Source organism: Phasianus colchicus, chromosome 8, assembly GCF_987193195.1.
Source record: "Phasianus colchicus chromosome 8, bPhaCol1.hap1.1, whole genome shotgun sequence".
Taxonomy (NCBI): domain Eukaryota; kingdom Metazoa; phylum Chordata; class Aves; order Galliformes; family Phasianidae; genus Phasianus; species Phasianus colchicus.
This window is the reverse complement of record NC_143443.1, coordinates 23,742,466-23,763,902: the sequence shown is the minus strand read 5'-3', so window position 1 is coordinate 23,763,902 and position 21,437 is coordinate 23,742,466. Positions and strand designations below refer to the sequence as shown.

Sequence of the window (21,437 nt, the reverse complement as noted above, 5' to 3'; positions counted from 1 at the left end):
GGCCTCAGTGGCCTCCATTCCCTTCTATTGCCCCAATAGAGGCTGCTACTCTTTTTCCCCTGGATTAGCCCCAATGGCTTCCATTCCCCTCTGTTGGCTTCCATTCCTCTACACTGCCCCAGTTTTCCCCTGGATTGGCCCCACTGGCTTCCATTCCCCTCCACCAGCCTCCATTCCCTTGAAAGAGCAGCTCAGCCCCGCACGACATCATTTCCTCATCCTTCCCACAGGGCTGGGGCCGTGCCATGCCCAATCCTGCTGCAGGCAGCAAAGCTGCCGTCCCCATCCTCATCCCTGTGCCGCCACAATGGGGATTGTTCCAGAGGCCGCAGGCAGGACGCGGCCCTGCGCCTGACTCACATCCTCACGGGCTGGGAGGGTCACCCCTCCAGCATCCCCCTGGGAGATGAACCCAGGGAGGGGACCTGTGGCCCTACAGGGCATGTTGGGTTCTGGGCTGGCTCGGGGGCTCTCATCCCAACCCCAGTGCTGCTCCTCCCCAGAACCCGGAGCCCCGCGGAGCCGCACCGTGCAGAGCGCAGCAGAGCGAGGCGGTTGCACTAAGTGATCACATTTATTTGAATATTTGTGTGTGTGTGTGTGTGTGTGCGTGTGTGTGTTCTAAAATTGGTTACAGAATAAATACCTGTGCCTTATAGCAGGAAGTCCACTTTTTTTTTATACAAAGTGCTTGTTACAGGAAGTTGCATCAGCGATACGCAGGGGGGGGGGGAGATGGGGGGGTGCATTTGGCAACACTTCCCCTCCTGAAAACTAGAACAGTTTTTTTTTTGTTTTGTTTTGTTTTTTAATTATTATTATTTATTCGTGTTTTTTTTTCTTTTCCCTTTTTTTTTTGTTTTTTTGTTTTGTTTTGTATTTTGTGCATTAAATTTCCTGCCATTGTGTATTTACAAATCTCTGAAAGAAGGAGAGGGGAAAAAAAAAACAAACCAAACCAAAACCAACCAACGCCAAGACGTGTGAGAGGTGGTGGCCTTTAACACAAAAAAAATCAGCCTTTAAAGAAAAAAAAATAAAAGTAACAAACCCAAAATCTACACGTATCATTTCATACTGAATCAATGATAGATTTTTTTTTTTCTTTCATTTTAAAAAGGGAAAAAGAAAGGTTGGGAAAGGGGGAAACTGAACCAAACCAAAAGGATAACTGAAAGGAGTGGGAGCAGAGAAGGTGCCATTGTCCCTTCGGAGGTGTCGGCAGCGAGCAAGGGCAACGCGCCCAATGGAGATCCCCATCCACTGCTTCTCCGTAATTCCCCCCTCATCTTTTTTTGGCAAGGGGCAGGAGGGACGTTCCGAAATTAAATTAAAAAGAATTGAAAGGAAATAAGCATTATTATTTCTTTTAAAAATGAAAATATAAAGGAGATGAGACACAAACCCTCCCCAAAATCCTGGAGGGGCGCGAGGCGGAAGGACGCTGGGTTTGATTGGAAAGAAAAGAAAACCAACAAAAAGCCCAAACGAAGCACAACTCCTCTCTCCGACGCATCGTCCGCCGGGTTAACTGGTGACGTAGTGTTTGGCCGAGGGCTGGCCGTACACCCTATAGAAATCCTGCCGGCCGTGCTGCTGGGACGCATCAATCCAATCCCGCACGGCAAGTCCCGGCAGCGACTGGGGCACGGCGGGCGCGGGCGGCAGCGGGTGGGAGTACTCCTGCGAGGAGACTGTCCAGGGGAAGTGCCCCGAGCGTGGGTAGGGCTGATGCCCGCTGTGGTTGGACACCGAGGAACAGTAACAGTTGTCCACCGAGCAGACGAGGATTTTGCGCCCACCGTACTGCGAGAGCACGGACTGCTGAGATGACGTGGTGTTGGGGTAGTGAGATGGGTTGAAGACGGAGCCCGAGTGCACCGGCTGCGGGCCGCTGGGAAGTCCTACAATGTGCTGCGTGGAGCTACAAGGCACCATGGCTTGTGCGGACTGCCCCTCGCCGGCCGACGCGCCCTGGCTCATGTACTGGCTGGCCACAGTCCCGGACGATGGCTCGAGGAAGCTGCCCTCGGGGAAGGCAGTGGAGTGCTTGCGCTTCTCCGCGCCGGAGTTGCTGACGGTGCACGGGTACATGGGGATGCTCTGCAGGAAGGGGACGGGGGTACTCAGGGGACCTGCGGGGGGAACAGGAGAGTGGGACCGTGTCAGGATGCCATCCCGATGGCCACAGACCCACAGGCAACGCAAGGCATCACCCCAGCATGCATCCATCCCACAAGCCACGGATTGCATTTGCAGCATCTCCGTGTCCTAATTCAGACCACAGAAGGTCCCTGTGGCCCAACAGTCCTCCCCATCGTCTCATGCTGGGACCTGCAGGATGCCCAGTGCCGGATGCGGGAGGCAGCCAAGCTCTTTTCCCCCAATGCTCCCACCTCACCCACCTTCCAGCAGCTTCCTAAACTGCTTCTCCTTCTTGGCGATCTCATTCAAGAAGAGCTTAGAGTTGAGGTGGCCAATTTTGGGCGGAGGCAGGCTGCCACCAGTACAGTTCTGGGTCCTGTTGAGACAGAGGCAGAGGGGAGAGGTGAGGGACAAAACACACACAGCGGTGGGTCCACCTTCCTCCCACCAGGCTCCTTTCCCTACCCTCTCTGGGGCTGACTTTCTTCCCCAAGAGCTGCTCCCATCCATTATCCCTAGGCCCCTCCCCAGTGGCTCAGGGCAACTCCAGCACTGCCAGCCCAGCTCACTCTGGAGATTGAGAGGGAAAAAGAGGCCCTGCAGCATCCCCAGCCCTGCTCTTTCTCCATAGGTCACGCTGTTGCATCTCACAACAGACCCCTTCTCCAAACGCGCTCGCTGCACTCACCTGTCCATTAGGATTTTCACGGACTTGGTGTTCTAGGAAGGGAAGGAGAAGCCCTGGTCAGTGAGGACAGTCCTCATCCCAGCATCCACCTCCCTGCTGGTGTCACCTTCTGTGTCCCCCCAGGAGGGGACACAGGACCCGGGTGTCTGTGGCCAGGGCAAGAGGAAGCTTCCACATCCCATGGATGCAAGATGTGCTGGCCCACAGTGCTCCTGGATTGCCCTACACTCCTGGTAGATACACCAGAGCCAGCAGGGAACCAGCAGGTGGTAAAGCCACCTGGTCCTTGGACATCCCACCACCCTCCCCATCTGGATGAGCCACAAATTTGGCAGGGCAAAGGAGGGGCACTGAGTCCCAAACCCCTTTGTCCCCTCTGCACCAATCCCACTGGGCACCACTGAGCCCATTAGAGACGTTGGCTGCTCCACCAGACCAGCGTCCCCACCCTCTCACTGTGAGCCAGGCCTCCCCACCACCAAATCTGGCCCATGGCCACCTCCCACCCCAGCACAGGGTTCTCACCTTCATGAAATTGATATCCTCAGTTTTGTCAAACATGACCTGGACAGAGCTGAGGAGCTTCTTGGCCTCCTGCATGCGCTCATTGAGATGCAGGACCTGGGCTGCATTCTCATTGCAGAACTTGGCCTGGGCCTTGTCCAGGATCTCCATGGTCTTCCGCAAGTCTTCATCCAAGATCTGGTGCATCTTCTCATACTGCAGGCGCACCTCATCCTTCAGCTGGCTCACCTTCTCCTGGGGGATGGCAGCAGTCAGCCCCTTGGCAGCCCCAAACCTCTGTGACACTGCCGGACACCCAGATCCTTCCCCATCCCCACCCTATTGCCCATCCCAAACCCCCGGGGTGTCGGCCTTGGTGCTGGCCCCGTTACCTCCACCAGCCGCTTGTCAGACTCCAGTTTGTAGAGCTGCTCCTCAATGTCCTGCTCCCGCTCCTCCAGGCGGTCCTGCTGCTTCATCAGCATCTTCTGCAGGGGAAGAAAAGAGGAGCAGCCATCAGAGCTGAGCTCTGGGATCATACCCGAGCAAAGCTGAACTCATCCTGGGCTCTCACCCCAGGATGCCCACATGAAGCTCTAAGGGCTGGGAACCTTGATTTGTGTCCCCTGGATAAAGGCAGCCCCATGAGTACCATTTCACCACTCATTTCAGTCCCAGCCAAGCCCTGGGGGCACACATGGAAGGATTCATCTCCGTTATGGGAGTTACCATTTGGATGCCCATCACCCACCCCCAGTGTCTGCCGTGAGCCATCCTCATCCCTCCTGCACACCCCACGCCACGCCACATCCTTTCTCCCATCCCCACCGCTGTGACAAGCCTTAGAGCCAGTGTCAGTGTAATCAGGAGGGACAGAAAGAGGAGGCACCGAGCTGTGTTACCCCAGGGCTGGGCCCCAGCAAGCACCAAAGAACTGGGACAGAACGCCATCGGGGTGAGCCCCGGCTTCATGAAGGATCCTGACCCCCAGCACAGAGGGGCTCTGGCAGTGGGGGTGAGATGGGCAGAAAGCGGCAGCAAGGATGAGTTTCGAGGGGATTATTGCTATTATAAACCGCCACTCGGGGATTTATAATCAAGTAATTAATTCCTGGACGAGGTGGGAGGGGGAGGGCGGCAGAAGCGCTGCCGGGATTAATTGCGTTGTGGGGAAAGGCTGTCACCTCCAACTCCGCTCGGAGCAGGAACTGGAAGCCTTCTCCATCCTGTTGTTTTCCTTAAGGGCTGGGGCACCTCCACCCTGGCCACATGGCACAGCCATCACCCCACAAGCAGCTCTTACTGCTAATAATAATGAGGAGCTAAAAAAACCCCATCCTCCTGCTCACAGCTGTGTGCCACAGTGCCCGTGTGTGCATCCCACACTGCGCAGACAGACGGCTATGGGGACACCACCAGCCCCAGGATGTGACAATGCTGCAGGGATTGATGGACCGAGCAGCACTGGGCGCGCACTGCCAGCTCCATCCCATCTGTGCCTGAGATTGGGAGCTTCTCACCCACAGCCACTGAAACCCAACCAGGACATGTGGGTACAAACTGCCCTTTTGGCACTGAGGGGTGAAATCTCATTGTCTCTGCAGCACAGGCCGAATTCCTTCAATATTTTGAAAAGGAAAATATATCCCTTTCCCTTCCATCCCCTCCCAAATCTGGTATTTCTGAAGTCATGAACTCCTCCTCCAGGATCAGAATTTCTCAGGGTAATTTCTCATATTTCATGCATGACCTTGGTGCTGGGATGGCTGCAGCTCTCTCTGTGCACATTCTCCCCACGCGAGCCCTTCCCAGGCTCCAAGCAGCTCCAATTCACGTTCTGAGGCGTGGAAGGTGTCAGGGGCCCTCCGGCTGCGGGATCTGGAGGAGCCCCTCAGACCCCACGAGGATTGGGCTTCCTCAATCACAAATCTGTTATCTCCAACCACAGTTATAAATGGAGTTCCCCAGCATGGAGGAATATTGTATTTCAGTGACAACAGATGTGAACTAATGTGACAAATTAATTAATGTATTAATCTGTGGTCAGGCTGTTCTACCCCAATCCAATGGGTTCCAAGTGAGGCAGTGCTGGCCGCTGGATGCCAGTTTGTTCTGACAGAATTATATGGGATCTCACCCCTTTCTCATGAAAAAAAAAAAAAAAAAAAAAAAAAACAACAGCAAAAACAGCTGAGATCCAAGAGCAGAACAACAAAGGTGCAGCAAGAAATTAAGGCCGGGGCAGAGCTTGTGCCATGGTGCAGCTCCAATGATGCAGGGTCACCGCATGGCTCCAGGCCCCAACCAGGGCGGTAGGGAATACTTCTAAAGCCCCAAACCTGCGGAGGTTGGGGTGTGGGAGGCAGCAAAAGCCCTGCAGCTGGCTGGGGCCAGGCACATCGCTCCCAGCATCCTCCTCCCACGGCCCTGGGCTGTCCCCCCACCACCAAAGCACAGCCACCGCCTGAATGGGGACATTGTGCGCTGCCACCGGAAGGACGGGACGGTGGGAGTGGGGCAGGAGGGGTGAGGAGGAGGAGGAGGAGGAAGGTGGGACGGGAGCGGAGGAGGACAGACGCTTTCCTCAGGAATGGCTCCAGCCACCTGCAGCAGAGCGCAGGACCTGCATCAAGGGCACCCATTGAGAAGCATCCCAGCACGGAGCTCCGCGGGGCTGGAGCTGGGCCTGAGGTCGCTCTGCTGAATGCTAATGTGCACAAAGCCGGCGGCAGGGAGGGACGCACAGACACAGTCACCCGGCCTCACACCCACTGACTGATTTTCTAAGAAAAACCCACATGCAGAGCTATTCTGGTCCATCCTGAGGATGTCCTCTGGTGCTGCAGCATCATGGGCAGAGCCCACACATCTCCCAAAAAAAGGAGATACCTCAAACCCAGCCAAGGACAGAGGGAGTCCCCCCCCAGATCTGGGAACCTCACAGACCCCGGGGGTTTCATGCTGACTGCTGGGCACACACAGCTCTTGCAAAGCCCCACAGCACTGTCAGAAGCTGATTGCCTTACAGAGACAGGAAGGAAATGTTTGCTGCTGGGGTTTCATCCCACACACACTTACAGTAAGTGGGGTGAGGGGGCTCAGGATGGAGCACCAGGTCTCCCCCACTGTCCTGAGTGTGGGGTTTTGCTTTTCTTGTGCCGCTCCCCGTGCAGAACTGGGGCTGCTTGATCTCTGGTAGGGCAGAGGAGCTGTCTGGGATATCCAGAGCTGGGAGCACCAGAGAGCCCTTTGCTCACACCAAGCAATCCCATGCCACCTCCTTGCAAGGCCCTGAGCACTTCGGGAGGAGAAAACAAAGGACAGAGTCCCAATTCCCATCTCCTGTAATCACCCCAGCACCCCATGCCCCATCCCCACTGCCCACTCCAGCTGCAGCCAAGTGCTGCAGCCAGCCACAACCCGCTGGTGTGGGGACATGCTGGTGCCCCCAGCCCTGGGGCTGAGCCTGTCCTGCAGAATGCTCCTCCCCCCCGTTTATAGCTGCAGCAAGGGAAAGCTTGTGAGCAGGGGGAAACCAGGAGGCCTTGCATGGCAGAGGCTGGCAGCAGGATACTGGACGCTGGGAAATGGGGACCTATTCTCAGTCCAGTAGCGACCTTCAGAAGGACCTTGAGGCCATCCATTCGCCTCCCCAGCCCCTGCTTCCTCCTGCTGCAGGGATTATTTGGGGCTCTGCCTTCTGTCCAGCCACACCAGCAGGGAGCCAGGTTACACCTCCCTGGTGTCAGGGGGTGGGGACAGCCCAGCTCCTGGCCATGCAGTACAGCTCCCAGCTCCTGCTTCCACTCCTTTAGACTCCAGCTTCCTCCAAGCATGATGCCCAGGAAGGCTGTTGCCGTTTTCCTGCAGCAGCATCCTCCGGGATTAAAGTTTCTATCAGTTCAGATGGAAGCTGTGGGGGCCCTAACCTTTTTTCCTTCTTCAGTCTCTCGTTTCATAGAGGCAGCCCCAACAGGAGGTTGTAACTTGGTCATATCACAAAGCCCTGCCCTTCACACCAGTCCTCTATCACGCTGCTGTGCTGTATCATCCATGAGTTGTTCCTTCCATAATCGCCATGAAGAAACTAGTGGGGTTTGGCAGCACCCCCAGTCCTGCCTCCATCTGCTGCCATCCCACTCGCCCCCAGTGGATCCCAACACCCTCCAGGCTGCTGTGTGCTGCAGCCCAGCGCTGTCCCAGGCTGTCCTGGCGTGATGCCTTTGCCTTCCAATGCAACCACCCCATGTGGACCCACTGCCATCGCCCGGCAGCCAGCCTTCCCCCATCTGCAGCCCCTGTACAATTGAGAAACCCGCACTCCCTCTTCCAAATAAACATCTCAGATTCAAGATCCAGCTGGCCTGTGTGATCTCAGAGCATTCTCCCCGCAGGACTGAAATGCAGCCAGCCTCTCCCTCCCTCCTGCTGAAGGCTGAGCTGCCTCTCCCCTGCCCAAAGACCTCTGCTCGACGTAAGCCTGCAAAGTCTGAGCCCTCAGCCACAGCCCCTGCTCCTCCTCTTGCCCCACGGCTCAGTGAGGCGGGCAGGGGCTGACCCCACTCCCTGGGACCAGCCCAGGACTTGGACCCAGGTGGAAGGCACTCAGGTACCACCTGCGAAGCTACCCATGTGGCAGGTGGCTCCCATGTCCCAGCTGCAGGGATGTCCATCAGTGTGAAGAAGACAACCCATGGACACATGCCCATCATTGTCCACTGGCACAGAGGCAACAACCCACAGCCATGCGCACTGCCATTGTCCATTAGCGTGGAGGTGACAATCCACGGCCACGTGCTCCATCACTGCCCAGTCTGGGGTCCTGGAACCGAGGGGCCTGGCTGTGCCCATGGCACAGAGCTCCTCTCTGGGCTCAGGGCAGCATGAGGGAGAGATCTCCGCTTTCATTCCAAGGCAGTGACTTTTTTCCTCCTAACCGATGCAGTTAAACTTCCAACTGCTCAAGGCTATTCTAATTTGTACTGGTAAGTTAAATCAACACCAACGAGGGCAGAACAGGTTTACACGCACCTCAGTTACTGGCTTGCACCAACCAGAGCACAGCTACGTTTCTCCAGGCAGCTTTTTTTTTTTTTCTAATAAAGATAAGAGGGCACTTATTTCTTTTGTGCACCTCCGACTGAGAAATGGAGACTGAAAGTGACTTGGGAGTCAACGCCTTGCGGCAAGTCAAGGTGACTTACGCGCCGATGGGCTGCGTCCGGAGAGCTCTGCAAAAATGCAGATCAACTAACAAGATCTACAAAACCTGTTAGGGGCTTAGAGGCAGCTTAGTGCTGCGAGGTGCCCATGGGAGAGCACGGGGATGGGCCGGGCGTACGGCCGTGGCAATCTCAGCAGCTGAGTCAAAGAGGAGGACCCCATTTCTCCTGGAAACGATGCGTCCGAACAGGCATCTCTGCAGCACCCCACTGCTGGGCTGTGTGCTGAGCACTGCGGTGTGACACACCAGATACCCCCACACTGCCTCCTCACAAGGAAGATGCTGGGTTTTCTCCCCCACCCCATATTTGCAAGGCGGTGGCTGTTGAGAATCCGAGCGCCCGGATTCTAATCTTTATGAATCCCGTAGTCAGAGCGTGCTGAACAGCAGCCCAGCAACACCAGATGTTCAAACAAAGCTGCCAACCGACAGCTGTCTGCAGCTTGCAGCGTGTTTTTACTTTAAAATGCAAAATGATACCAATCTATATTAAAAGAGAGACATTGGGAGCCGGGCGATAGCAGCTGAAGCCGCGGATATTGCTCTTTCACGCAGGGTGTGGCAGCGGGAGGAAATATCTCAGAAACTACTGCTTAAGCCGCCCTCCCAGCCCCCCGAATCCTGGCCCCTTTCCTAATGGGAAAGAGCCTCACGTTACTGCCTGAGTGCCGTGAATGTACCAGTGCGTGTCCAAACAAGCCAGCAGAAAGAAAAATGCGGCGTGAACAAACACGGACTAACGAAGGGTGCCAGAATGAATCCAGAGCCGCACCTGGCTGCGAGCGCGGCGGGGACGGGGCAGCACTCAGCGCACGCGATGGAGACGTGCAAGGGATGCAGGGATCGGCCCCGGCACCGCCTGCCCTCGCACCCTGCCGTCATCCCAGCACGGGGAGCAGAGCCCCGCGAGGAAAGCGAGGGATGGATGGACCGAGCACAAAGTCTGCGGCCACGGGAGCTGGGAGGTGGCAAGGCCTGGGCAGGGCACAGCCCTCGTGGCTCACAGGATGGAGCAAAGAGGGCTCAGCCAAACGTGACGTCCCATCTCCCGCCAGCCGCGCTCGCAGGAAATCCATGGGATCAGTCCCAGCGCCGCCTCATTGTGCTCTGAGCTGCGGCAGCATGAATGAATCACGCTCCTCGACGTGACACCCAGCTCCCAGCAACGTCCTCGGGATCAAAATATTTACATTGCAAATGAGTAAGAATAGGACCGAATCCCCTCCCCGGCTCGGTGACACAGAAGGGCCGAGCTGCGGGCTGGCGGAGCAGAAAAGCATAGAATCATTTGAGTTGGAAGGGACCTGTATCCAGTCCCATTCCTCTGCAGTGAACAGGGACACCTACAGCTCCATCAGGTGCTCAGAGCTCCTCCAGCCTGATCCTGGGTGTCTCCTGGGTTGGGGCAGTCACCACCTCTCTGGGCACCCTGTGCCAGCGCCTCACCACTCTTACTGTAAAAGACTGATCCTTGTATCCAGTCTGGAGCAGGAGGCAGGGACCTGGGCTCCACAGCGCAGCGATGCCAGACCAGAGGGGACCACACATCCCAAAGCCTCACACTCCCCTTGGGAAGCACCCAGCCAGCTGCTGAGCCCTGCGTGCACATGACACGACTGTAACCAAAGAGATGCACACAGCCCTGGGGCAGCCCAAGGAGAGGCAAGCCCCTGGCGCCCTCAGTACACAGCCCACTCCCCAGCTCCCTGCGCTCCCTGTTTCGCCGCTGGCACAGCACGGTGTCAGCAGGCATTACTTCACAGCACCAGGCTTCCTGGCGGGGAGTGGGAGGAAGGGGAAGAGGAGCCCAGGGCAAAGGCAGCCGGCACCTCCAGCTCCCAGCGTGCAGGGCACCACGGCCCCTTCTCCCTTCATTGCCCTTGACTTTGGGAAGGAATAGAAACATTCTATTTCCAAGCCTGAGCATGGCAAACGATTGCACACCCATTGAAGGACGCACAGGAAAAAGGACCAGGAGTTTATAGCAATATGCTCTTGCAAATAAATGAATTCAACCTCCTCCACTGTGGTGAGCCGCTGCCCACATGGGAAGGTGACCCCAAAAGCAGCACCTCAAAATGTGACCATGTGCTCTGACTGCCCATCACTGCCCATGTGCATCTGGCCCTAGTTAATACACAAAAGCAGGTAAAACCAACGGATCCAAGCAAAGTCACTAGCCACCAGCACTTCCAAATTCCTCTCTCTGATCCCATGCTCAAAACCAAGCATGTTTATAAGGCGGTACCCACAGCCTCACCACGCAGCCTTGCCACCCCTTTCTCTGCAGCCCCAATCCACCCCAGCACCTAACAGCCTCACACACCAGCCCCATGCCGGCTTGCTTTTGTCTTCCCCACATGCCCAGCTCACAGGGATAGGGGACAGGGTGCCGTAGGGGACCTGCTCGATGTCAGATGCGTTGCTGGGGAGGGGGCTTGGATGCAGCCCCCACTATGCTCCTTCAACATGCTGACTGCTGCTCCTGGGAGGACGCCTGTCATTGGTTTTTAATCTCGCCTGATTACAGGCCAGCCTCTGACATTATCGATCTCTGGCCCCCAAGGTGTCATCTATCTTCCAGATCTGATGGGAGATGAGAGCCTGGAAGCTCGGACTCGGCCAGCTCCATTCTTCCCAGGAGCAAGGACCTGCTCTGCTCCCTGCCGGTGTCACCAGCCTGCATGAGCCGTGTGAGCAGCTCAGCCTCCAACCCCAAACAAGAGGGATTTTGCTAGCTGCCCTCTCTCCATGCAAGCGCTGCAGAGCTGGGCAAAGCAGAGCAGCCCTGAGGAAATCTGAGGGCAGATGGACCTGGCATTTGATCTGCAGGCTCAAAACCTTGCTCCTCGTGTCCCCAGCACATCAGCAGCGCTTTATCAAGCCTGGCAGCCCAAGGTGCCTCTAGCACCCGCCACTTCCCTCTTTCACTTTCATTATCCTCTTTTAAAGGGGATGCAGTGGAGCACAAAGGTTAAGGGATGTGCCGGAGCCATGCAGGATGGGCAGTGCAAAGCGTGCAGCCAGAGGAGCCATTTCCAGCTGGGGCCGTGCTGCCATTTTCTAGAGGGGCAGGTCCAGCCCCAAAACCTCGTGCCCACGAGAAAACCCATGTACTGCTTGGGGCATGCGATAGCTTCTCCTTACCTGCACACCACAACTCAGGGTCCACACCCCATGGGCTCCCACCACCCCACGTCCTCCAGCTCCCAGTCCCAGCTTCAGGGGAAGCACAACGCTTCCCTCAAATTCCTGTGCTGTGATGACACATGACTGCGGGCAGCGTGAAGGTTGTCTGCTCGGATGCTTCTCATCGTTCTCTCCAGCAAAGCTCAGCTTTGCATTTTGGGAAGGAGGAATGTTTTCCAAGGAAGCTCCAGCTTGAACACGTAGATGACAGTTTTGCTTCTGCTTGTTGCCTCGGTGTTATTTAGTAGATGACTGCAAAAGCACCTCAATAAACACTGATCAACGCTGCATGTGCTGACAGATACCAGGAGCCACAAGCAGATCTCAGGGAGGACCAAGGGCAGAAGCACTGGGGTAAGGGCAGCCCCCCTGCCCAGCAAGGTCCTGGGGGCTGTGCTAGGCTTAGGGCTGTGAGTGGGAGCAATTTCCATCCCACCAAAAAGCTACAGAAGCCTGGGCTCAAGGACTGTCCACAGTTTTGCCTGTTGGACTCACAGCCTTGATGGATGATGGGTTTGGAGAGGGGTGGCCTTTGCAAGATGCACAGGAGTTCACCTCCAGTCCCCTGCCTGGATGCCCCAGCAAGCCGAGACAGGAACAGAACACAACCCCAAAAGGTGTCCCCATTCCATCCCAGGGCAGATCCTGCCCCTACACCGCATCGAGCCCCTGTCTGACAGACACACAACTCACAGAAGGAGAGCTGCAGTAATCCCCCCCAAATCCAGCCACCCCCACCATTACGGGGCCCGAGAGCATCAAGGGAAGGAGGGATGGGGGGAGCAGCCCCTTCCCCAAAGGGACAGCACAGAGCTGGGGACTGCGTGGCATATTTCTTCCACTCCATCCACCCAAGAGCCATGCATGGAGGGGCTTCTGCTGGCGGAGCTGGGTGTACCAGGACAGAGAACAAAGGGAGGCACCCACACCCCCATCCCTTTGTCTGAGCGCAGAGGAGTTTCACCTGCAGGGAATGCCTGCTCCCACCCAACAACCGGCGGATACGGGTGGGGAAAGGGATGCAGCCCCCTCCAGCAGGAGGGTATGGAGCCTAAGGACATGGCAGCGTACACGGGAAAGCCCCTTCCAGCCCCCCCACCTCCCTCAGCACATCCAGGAGCAAAAACCCAAAGGCCCGCAGCGCTGCCACAAAAATAGCTGCCCACCCCCAGCATGATCGATACTGGTCTGCGTGTGGCCCAGCACCCAAGCCCAGAGCTCAGCTCCAGCACAGAGCAACAGAGGGGCTGCGGCGCTGGGGGGGTTGGAGCCACACAATAACCAGCTGAAGCTGCTGTACGGCAGGGAAGCTGCCCCTCCACTGGGATACGGGGCTCCAGCACTGGGATGGAGCTCCCAGGTCACCCACCAGGAGACCAGGACTGGGGGGATGCAGTGCAATGGGGAGGGGGGAAAGGGGCAGCCCAGCACCGCGTCCTGCAGCCGGCTGGCCTGACAGCGTGTACTCATATTTCAGAGAGACACAGCCATCCGGAACGTCACTCCCTGCCAACTGCCTCATCTGGAGCCATCCGCAGCTCTCTTGTTTGCAACCCGCGCCGGAGCCACCCCCCCCGAGCAGGCACAGAGCAGGGAGCTGAGACAGGAGAGATACGGGGAGAGAGAGAGCGCGGAGTGGGGGAGAAAAAGCAGAGGAATTAAATCACTTGGTGCTAATTTATGTATTTTCTGGCAGTTGTGGTGCACCGGACCAGCAAACGGAGCGTTTTGAGAGCACGGTACGCAGGAGCCACGGCTCCAGAACAGCAGGGCGCTGCTCTGAGACAGAGACTTTGCTCCTGTCACCACCACAGGCACATCACAAGGCAGAGAGCAGGCAGGCACGGTCCCCTGGTGAGAGGGGGCCAGAGCTGCCCTTATCAGGAAGGATCCAGCACTGGGAACCTCTTCCCGGAGTTCATCTGGAGGACAGATGTAACATCTCTTGCGTGCATCCAGCATCTCGTGCTTGCAAACAACCGCCCATCCCTCCATGTTTGGGAGCAGGCATCTCCTCCCGTTCCCAACCACGGTGCCTTCAGCCCTCCTGGGCAGGGAAGAGCTGGGCGCCCCTACCAGACCTCCTCCTATGGATGACAGGAAGGGGAGAACATTCCTTGCCCATGTCCCACAAACCCCACAGCTCCCTGTAGCATCTGCCCCATCCAGCAAATGGAGCTTCACTTGTGTACCGCACCACGCAAACCCAAGCTCTGGCTCCATCAAGCCACCTCCTTCCTGCAAGAAGCCAGCACCTCCCAAGCCTGCAGGCTGCCGATGAACGCAGCAACTTGACAAAGTCACCAGCCACTGCTACAGATCTGCAGCATTTCAGTTTTTCCCCCCAAGAAAAAAGCAAGGCCAGACCAGACTCTGCCCCAGAGCCTGCGTGGCAAAGCAGCATCTAGCTCCAAGTGCTTATTTATAAATCTGTACATACATGTACATTTGAATTCTGACAGAATTAATTCTGGCATCCAGCTAATTCAAAGCATTCCTCCCCCATCACACTACTGTTGCAGGCCAGCCCAGCACAGAAGCTGATTATAAAATACTGCACTAGCCAGGCATTTCTGCAAAGCCCTGTGCTATTGAGCATTCAGCCTTCCCTTGCTTGGCTATTTCATTGTTTCGGTGTCGATCCCTCCTCTCTTGCCCTGTGTTTCCTGGTTACTTTTGTCCCTGCTCTGGAAGCACTGCTGCTCTCAGCCCCATTTCAGGGTCAGATTTAAAAAATATATATATATTACAAGAAATTAAAGAGAAGGAAAGAAAAATTACCACCGCATATCAAGATTTCCAGATAACAGATAACCACTAAAACAGCAAAAATACGGCAGTGTGCAGGCAGAGCTGGGGACTGAAGCCCGCTGCCTTCCTGCAAAGTGCAGCGGAGAAATCCCTGTGTGGTCACACGCTGTCCCCTCAAACAGAGCGCAGAGAGGTCAGGGCAGCCAGCAGTGTAAGAGCCTCTTTATTCTTGGGCAGTTGCATGGATCAGATCGCTTGTGCCCTTTGTGAGCCATAGAAATCTGCCTCCTCCTCCTCCGGCCCCCCGGAGCTCTGCCCCGCTCGGGAAGGGGCAGGGGCCCATCAGCACGGGCTCCTGGGTACCACTGCGGATCTGGGGACGGCTTGCTGTCAGTGCTTTGCCAGAGCCATGGGAGGGGAAGAAAAGGTTCCCCGTGCTCCCTGGCTCCCAGGAGGCTGAGGAATGGGAAGAACCATAGAATCATTCAGGATGGAAAAGACCTCTAAGATCAACCATCAACCTACCCCATGGCCACCAAGCCACGTCCCCCATTGCCACATCTCTACCCCTGCACCCTTGGCTCGAGCCCTTCAGATGACTGCCTCTTTTCCCCTCCCACCCTGCTCTTCACCAGCACCCATACACACAGCACTTTCCACTGTGGAAAATCAGCATCCTTCAGCACGGCCCCTCCTCCTCCTCTTCACCTCCTTCCTCCCACCATAGGCACTGGATGCTTGTGTCCCCCACCTCCGCTGTCACTTCTCGGGTGACTGTGCAGACAACTTGTGGCTGCGGGTCTGAAGCAAGCAACTGCTGGGGACTTGACAGGCTACAGACAAGGGAAGTGCTCCAGCTCAGCAAGAAAAGGCCCTGCATCCAGACCCCAGGAGAGGCAAACGCTGGTTCCAGCTCAAAGACCTGCACAGCCCCCGTTCTGCAGGGCCTACCACGGGGACCGGCTATGTGCAGAGAGCTCTGGGGAGCGCCTGCCAGGCACCACAGCACTCAATTCACACCTGAGAACTTGGGTCCTTGCACTCACAGTGCCTCCGTGGGCTGCATGCCACGCTCCTCATAAACAACTCATCTGGAAAATAAGTGAGCCCATAAAAAACCACCCCATAGCAAGTCACCAAACCTGTTCCGGAGTAAATCGACCTACAGCAGCTCAAGCCTGCGGCGGGGCCGACCACACGGCCCCAGCACCAGGGCTTGCTGGGTGCCATCACTGCACCCATGGCACAGAGGGGAGCATGGGGATGGGACAACGGACACACACACTGCCAGGTGTCAGAGCCAGACACCCTGAAGAGCTGGCTCCAAAACCTCCCGCAGTTCACGGCGCGTCCGCCTCCTCTTCGTTCAGACGTGCTGGAGTTTTCAGAAGGCAGCGGGATTTTCTCTTGACTTCCCACACGGTGCAGGAAGCAAGGTCAGAGGGAAGCTGCCTCTGAGCCTTGAAATGTTACCAAAGCAGGAGCAGAGCCCCCAGCCAATCCCTTCCACTGGCAGCACCTCCAGCAGCAGTACAACCAAGCATATCCCGCACAACGGTGGGACAATTGCAACGGTACCCAGCAAACGTTCAGGTGAGCCCCTTTCACACGTCCTCCTTTGGCTGCTGCCTTCCCACTTATGCTCCTGTCCTCGTCCTGGGCAAACAAAAATACTTAGGGGGCCCCCTCCTCCGACTGGGGGAACTTCCTGATTTCAATCCAGGAGAAGGTCCCCCCCATGCCCTGGTTTGGGAGGTAAATGGCTCCGCAGAAAAGATGGAAGGAAAAAATGGTTCGTTTCAAGACCTCGACACAAACACCACGTCAAGAAGCACAAAAAGAGGGTGGGTTGTCAGCGTGTTTTTTTTTTTCCTCTTTAAGCACTACAAAAACAGGAAACAAAGGAGAAAACATCTCACGGGGGGGGAAGGGGAGGTAGGCGCTGATACGCCCACAAAAGCAAGATTAACCACATATTTTATTTACTGCTTGCGTTACGCTTGCACCTTTGGGTTCACCCAACTGTGAGCCAGGGCTTGGCGAGTCCACGATGCTGGGCGCCATGCGAGCTGAGGAAGCACTGGGTCTGCTCCCCAAAGAGCTCGAAGCCCCTGCCTGCCCAGCACAAAGCCCCCTGAGGTGGGCTGCAGGGAACAATGACGGCACAGGGCACTGCAGGCTCCCGGCCCCCGAGGCCGCCTCTGCCACTGGGTCAATCCCACGCCCGTAACCCGCATGCCAGACACCGGGTGGAGGATGAGGCTCTGAGCCTCCAAACTTTGACTCACTTCTCAGTTACGAGCTTCCCAAAGGCGCACACGGAACAAATCTCTCAGGGCCATTTGCTGGCAGGGACACGCGATGCTCCAGGAGCGCATCCCCCAGTGTGGAGCCAGCCGGCAGCCGGGAATCCCATGCCAACATCGGCGCACACGCAGCCATCGCCGCTGAGCGCACACAGGATGGGGACACGCACGTGGCCCAGTTTGGGGCTGAGGTAGCTACACTCTCGGTCCATGAGAATAGGGAGCCATAGCAGGGACCCTACTGCCCCATTCCCCAGCTCGGGGCTCAGCACCCAACGGTGAGAAGAGACAAGCTGATCGCTGCAGGGATGGGAAATTAAGATAACGCAGTGATGGAGGTTCTAAGGGATTTGGCCAAGGTCACACCGTAAGTCCACGGCTCTACTATACAGACCCTTCACTACCCAGCCGCACATCCTCAGATTTCACAGCAGGGCCAAAATTTGGCCTTGCTTTGTGCCAGGTTGTTTGGAACACCAACATCCAGCCCTAACGACGGCACAGCAACAGAAAAATGCAGAGAGCGAGGATCGATGAGATCAAAGCGTCCTGGAAAGGGACCTGGAAAAACACTCCAGGTCCCCATCCCTGCCCGCCGGGGTGGATCCCCCACCCTGCCAGAGAGAGACCAAAACCATTCCCTATAAATAGAAACAGAACAGCCCTTCTCCGTCAGCCTGCCTGGGTCCTTCCCCTCCCAGTGCGTGTGGCACCTCCACGGAGGTCTCTGGTTTTCCCCCAAAAAACCTTGAGAGGAAAATAACCTTCCTGTGAGCTCAGGCTGGGAGCTGCTCCCCCACCCCCCCGCAGGCCTGGCCATCCAATTGGAAAGTAATTATACTGCAATTTTTATTTATGACTCCTTTTTTTTTTTTTTTTTTTTTTTTATTGCTAAATGGTGACTCATTTTGGCAACATTAAAATACACAGGAAATCATCCCCATTTTACAGTAATCACCATTCAATTCATTGTTAAATATTTATTTGTCGGACGAGCGCCGGGGCCCTCCAGAAGGGTCGAGGTGGGCGGGGGGCACCAGGGCGACAGCGAAGCTGTGTGATACCCCTCAGGGTGTGGAGCCGTGGTGAAAGCCGCTGCCAGATGGCCCAGCCACAGGCACGGCCGACTCACTTTCCCCAAACCCAACGCCTCCTGCTGCCACAGGGACTGGGGGCAGGCCCCTGCCGCCCCTTTATCCTGATTAGAAAAAGCACTATTTGGCCAAAACCCAACCCTGGGCCCCCCGGAGCAAGAAGCCACATCTCTGCTGAATGCCTAACACGAAGCTCATCCGGTGCCGGCCATACAGGAGGAAGGGGAGGACGGTGGGAAGAGCCGGGCTCTGACATTCACCAGCCTTACAATGGCCAGGGCCACGTCCCTGTCGCACAGTGGCTTTGTCATCCCGGGGTCGGGCGCCTGGATCTGCATTTTGGGGCTCCTCTCACCCCCCCCCCCACTCCCCACACACACACACACCACCACCCACCGTCAAATTTTAATGCATATCACCAAACAGCTGCCAGCTGACCCTGAACCATGGCAGGGCTGAAATCTCCAATCACCCCCTCCTCAGCACTGAGACCCCCACCCAGCACCAAGGGGACACCAAGGGCCCAGCAGACCCCTGTGGGAGGCGCCGTCCTTGCAATCTGGCCCTCCCCGCCGCGCCCAGCCGAGCCACGATCTAACATGTCTGCTCCTGCCGACTTCCTCCTGGCTGCCCCAGTGCTGCAGAGGGCACTGGCAAAGCTCTACAACAACAGGCCGCGGTGCTGGCCAGGAGGATGGCTTTTGGGTAGATGCTACGCAAACATGAGCCTGTTGGGAAACAAATATGGCACGCCACAGATCCAGGAGGCAGAGGAAGAATCCCCAGCTGAGAACCACCACGAAGAGGCTCCTACCCAACACAGCCTCTACGATGGTGGGGAACCTCATCAAGCGGTCTCGCAGCACAGTGGGCTCAGAACACCCCAGCACCTCCTCAACCCTCCCAGGGTGGCCACACAGCACTCAGGACCACTACCCCAGCACCTCCTATGGAGCACAGCGGCCAGACCTCGAGCACAGTGGTCAACTGACCACCAAATGCGCCCAGCCATGGCTGCTCCATGGGGTGGAGATCACCACAACGTCTCGCACAGGGACCACGATCTCAAGCACGGTGGCCAACCAACCGCCAAGACGTGCATCCCACCCGCGGACGCTCCAGCGGGTGGAGATCATCGCGACATCTCACGGGCATCAGCGGACGTCGGACTCACCCTGATCTCATTGCGCCGGATCTCCACATCACAGACTGAGTGTCCCTGGTGGGCCCCGCTGTAGTAGCAGCAGAACTGGCAGACGGCCACCTGCTCGGCCTCGCAGTGGTACAGGCGGTAGGCGTTGTGCTGGGGGCAGCTCCAGGCCCGCACGTCGTCCGCCTCCACCAGGAGGTGCCCACGGGCCGTGGAGGGCTGCTGCAGGTGGGTCTGGACGTGGGACTGGCAGCACGGGGCCTCGCACCTTAAGCAGATCTTCTGGGCGGGCAGCGGCGGGCCCCGGCGGCAGAAGACGCAGTGCAAGACAGAGGGAGGCTTCTCCAGGTTGAGAGAGTTGAACTTCTCCACGATGTTGGTGAGCTTCAGGTTCTTCTCCAGGTTGGGTTTCTGGTTGTACGCCTGGTTGCACTCCGGACAGCGCACCAAGCCCGTCTCCTTGGCCCACGCCTCACCGATGCAGCCCCGGCAGAAGTTGTGCTTGCAGGGGAGCTGGACGGGCTCCACGAAGACGTGCAGGCAGATGGGGCAGATGAGCTCCTCCTCGAAACAGTTCTTCCAGTTCTCGGCCATCGCTGCCGGCGCTCGCTGGCGGCTCTCCCCACCAAACGTCTCAGTTGGGTCTACAGACGGGCACCAGGGTCGCGTCGCCCTGCAATGGGAAGCGCTGGGGTGAACGGCCGGGCCGCCCCTCCGCCCCACGGAGCTCAAAACCGAGGGCACGAGGAGCCACGGGGCAGCACTCGAGGAATCTCGAGCGAGAAAACGCCACGGAATGGCTTCGGTCGGGGGGGACCCGACTCATCCAGCTCCGAGCCCCTGCTGCGGCTGGGTGCCGACCAGCAGATCAGGGACCAGGACCTGATCCAACCCGGCCTTGAACGCCTCCGGGGACGGGGCCATATCTGTGGCGTTCGGTTAAAAACACAACGCAAACAGTTTAAAAAAAAAAAAAAAAAAAGCCAGCAACCCAGCAATGTGATATTGGAGGATTTACAGCCCAAAGTCTTAACAGCCCCCAGCAGCACTGGGTCTCCTCTCAGCTGTACGCAGGGTGAATCAAAACTTACCGAAGGTTGAAAGAAATCCATACAAAATCCAGCGCCGGGCTCCGCGTTCCATATAAAGCTCCGAAATTCAGCGCTCCAGGTTTGATTTTTCGTTCCTTGGGTTCGCTGCCGACATTCAATATTTTAAAGGGACTTCTGTCCCCCACCCTCCCCCCCCAGCTGACTACAGCAGAGCGGCTGGGCTGCCTCCGGGCTTTATCCCGGCTTTCTCCGCGATGGGAGCTCGGAATCGGAGTCTTTTAAAGGAAACAGATCAAAGGGTTAAGATCCAAAACGGGAAAAGGAGGAAGACTGGGGAAATTGAAAAAAAAAAAAATAACAGCGACGATGACGACGTGAAATAATAACAATTAAAAAAAAAAAAAAAAACACGAATTCTCTCCGCAGCCCCAAAGGTTTGCAGCAAAAATAAAAAAATAAAATAAAATAAGAGGGGGGAAAAAGACAAGAGAGGAAAAAAACGAGGGGAAAAAACCCTCTCGGCTGCTTCAGAATTGTGAGGTGGTGAATGGGAGAGCTCAGCGGAGGACAGGCCAACCATTCAGGCGCTGCCTCCGTTCATAAATAGGAATGAAAAAGAAAATGGGTTTCGCAAAGGGAGGGAGGGGAGAGCCCCAAATCAACCTGCCGGGGTTCTCACGGGGGGCCGCGTCCTCTTCGGAGAGGGGCAAAAAAAGACCGGAGGGGCTCCGAGCGGGGCTGCCCTGCTCCCCCGCCCCGGAACAATGCGCCGAGCGGGCGGGGGTCGCGGCGGGGCCGGGGGCTGCGCGGAGCGGAGCGGGGCCGGAGCGTGCGGTTCCGGGCGAGTCAGCCCTCAGCCATTTTGCGCTGCCCTATTGGAGAGCGGAGCGGAGGCGCAGGGAAACGCAAAAAGAAAAAAAAAAAAAAAAAGAAAAAAAAAAAAAAGCCCGACCCCCCCCACCCCACCCCCCCTCCTGTCGGAAGAATGTCGCCTCTCTCCGCCGCTCTCTGCCCCCGCCCCGCTGGGGGCTGCGGGCTCCGTCCCCGTGTCCCCGCGTCCCGTCGGGGCCGCTCAGCAGAGCCCCCCGCGGCCGCCCCCGCCGCCTCCTGCCATCTTGCGCTGCCCGGCGGCCCCACGCCCGGCCTTCCTCCCGCCGCCCCCGGGAGGCGGCCGCGGCCGGGGGGGGCGCGGATCCCCGGGAGCCGCGGGGTTGGGGCGGGTGGGGGGGTTGAGGGGTGGGGGGGGAGAGCGGGGCGGCGCCTCGGAGCTGCGCGGCTCAGCCCCGGCGCTGGGGGCCCGGAGGGGCGGCCATGGGGGCGGCGGCCGCGGGGAG

At 57.3% G+C, this 21,437-nt stretch overlaps 1 protein-coding gene across 1 annotated transcript; it reads right to left on the bottom strand.

Moving 5' to 3' along the window:
• Window positions 1–555: 555 nt before the first annotated feature.
• TRIM8 (tripartite motif containing 8) lies at window positions 556–21,021 on the bottom strand. The gene is made up of 7 exons (XM_031597573.2): window positions 20,143–21,021; window positions 19,076–19,724; window positions 3,730–3,825; window positions 3,359–3,592; window positions 2,834–2,865; window positions 2,406–2,521; window positions 556–2,135 (listed from the first exon to the last, which is right to left on the bottom strand). Exons 2-7 carry the CDS (start codon window positions 19,643–19,645, stop codon window positions 1,528–1,530), a joined length of 1,656 nt encoding a protein of 551 aa, XP_031453433.1. The 5' UTR covers window positions 19,646–19,724; window positions 20,143–21,021; the 3' UTR covers window positions 556–1,527.
• Window positions 21,022–21,437: the final 416 nt, after the last annotated feature.

What these genes read in the sequence shown, in the direction of transcription:
- TRIM8 (XM_031597573.2), bottom strand. Translation starts at nt 19,645, where the DNA reads ATGGCCGAGAACTGGAAGAACTGTTTCGAGGAGGAGCTCATCTGCCCC. An exon ending in TCCGGCGCAATGAGATCAGG is followed by an intron (nt 3,826 to 19,075) that starts GTGAGTCCGACG and finishes CTTCCCCTGCAG; the next exon opens with AAGATGCTGATGAAGCAGCA. An exon ending in CTGACAAGCGGCTGGTGGAG is followed by an intron (nt 3,593 to 3,729) that starts GTAACGGGGCCA and finishes GCCATCCCCCAG; the next exon opens with GAGAAGGTGAGCCAGCTGAA.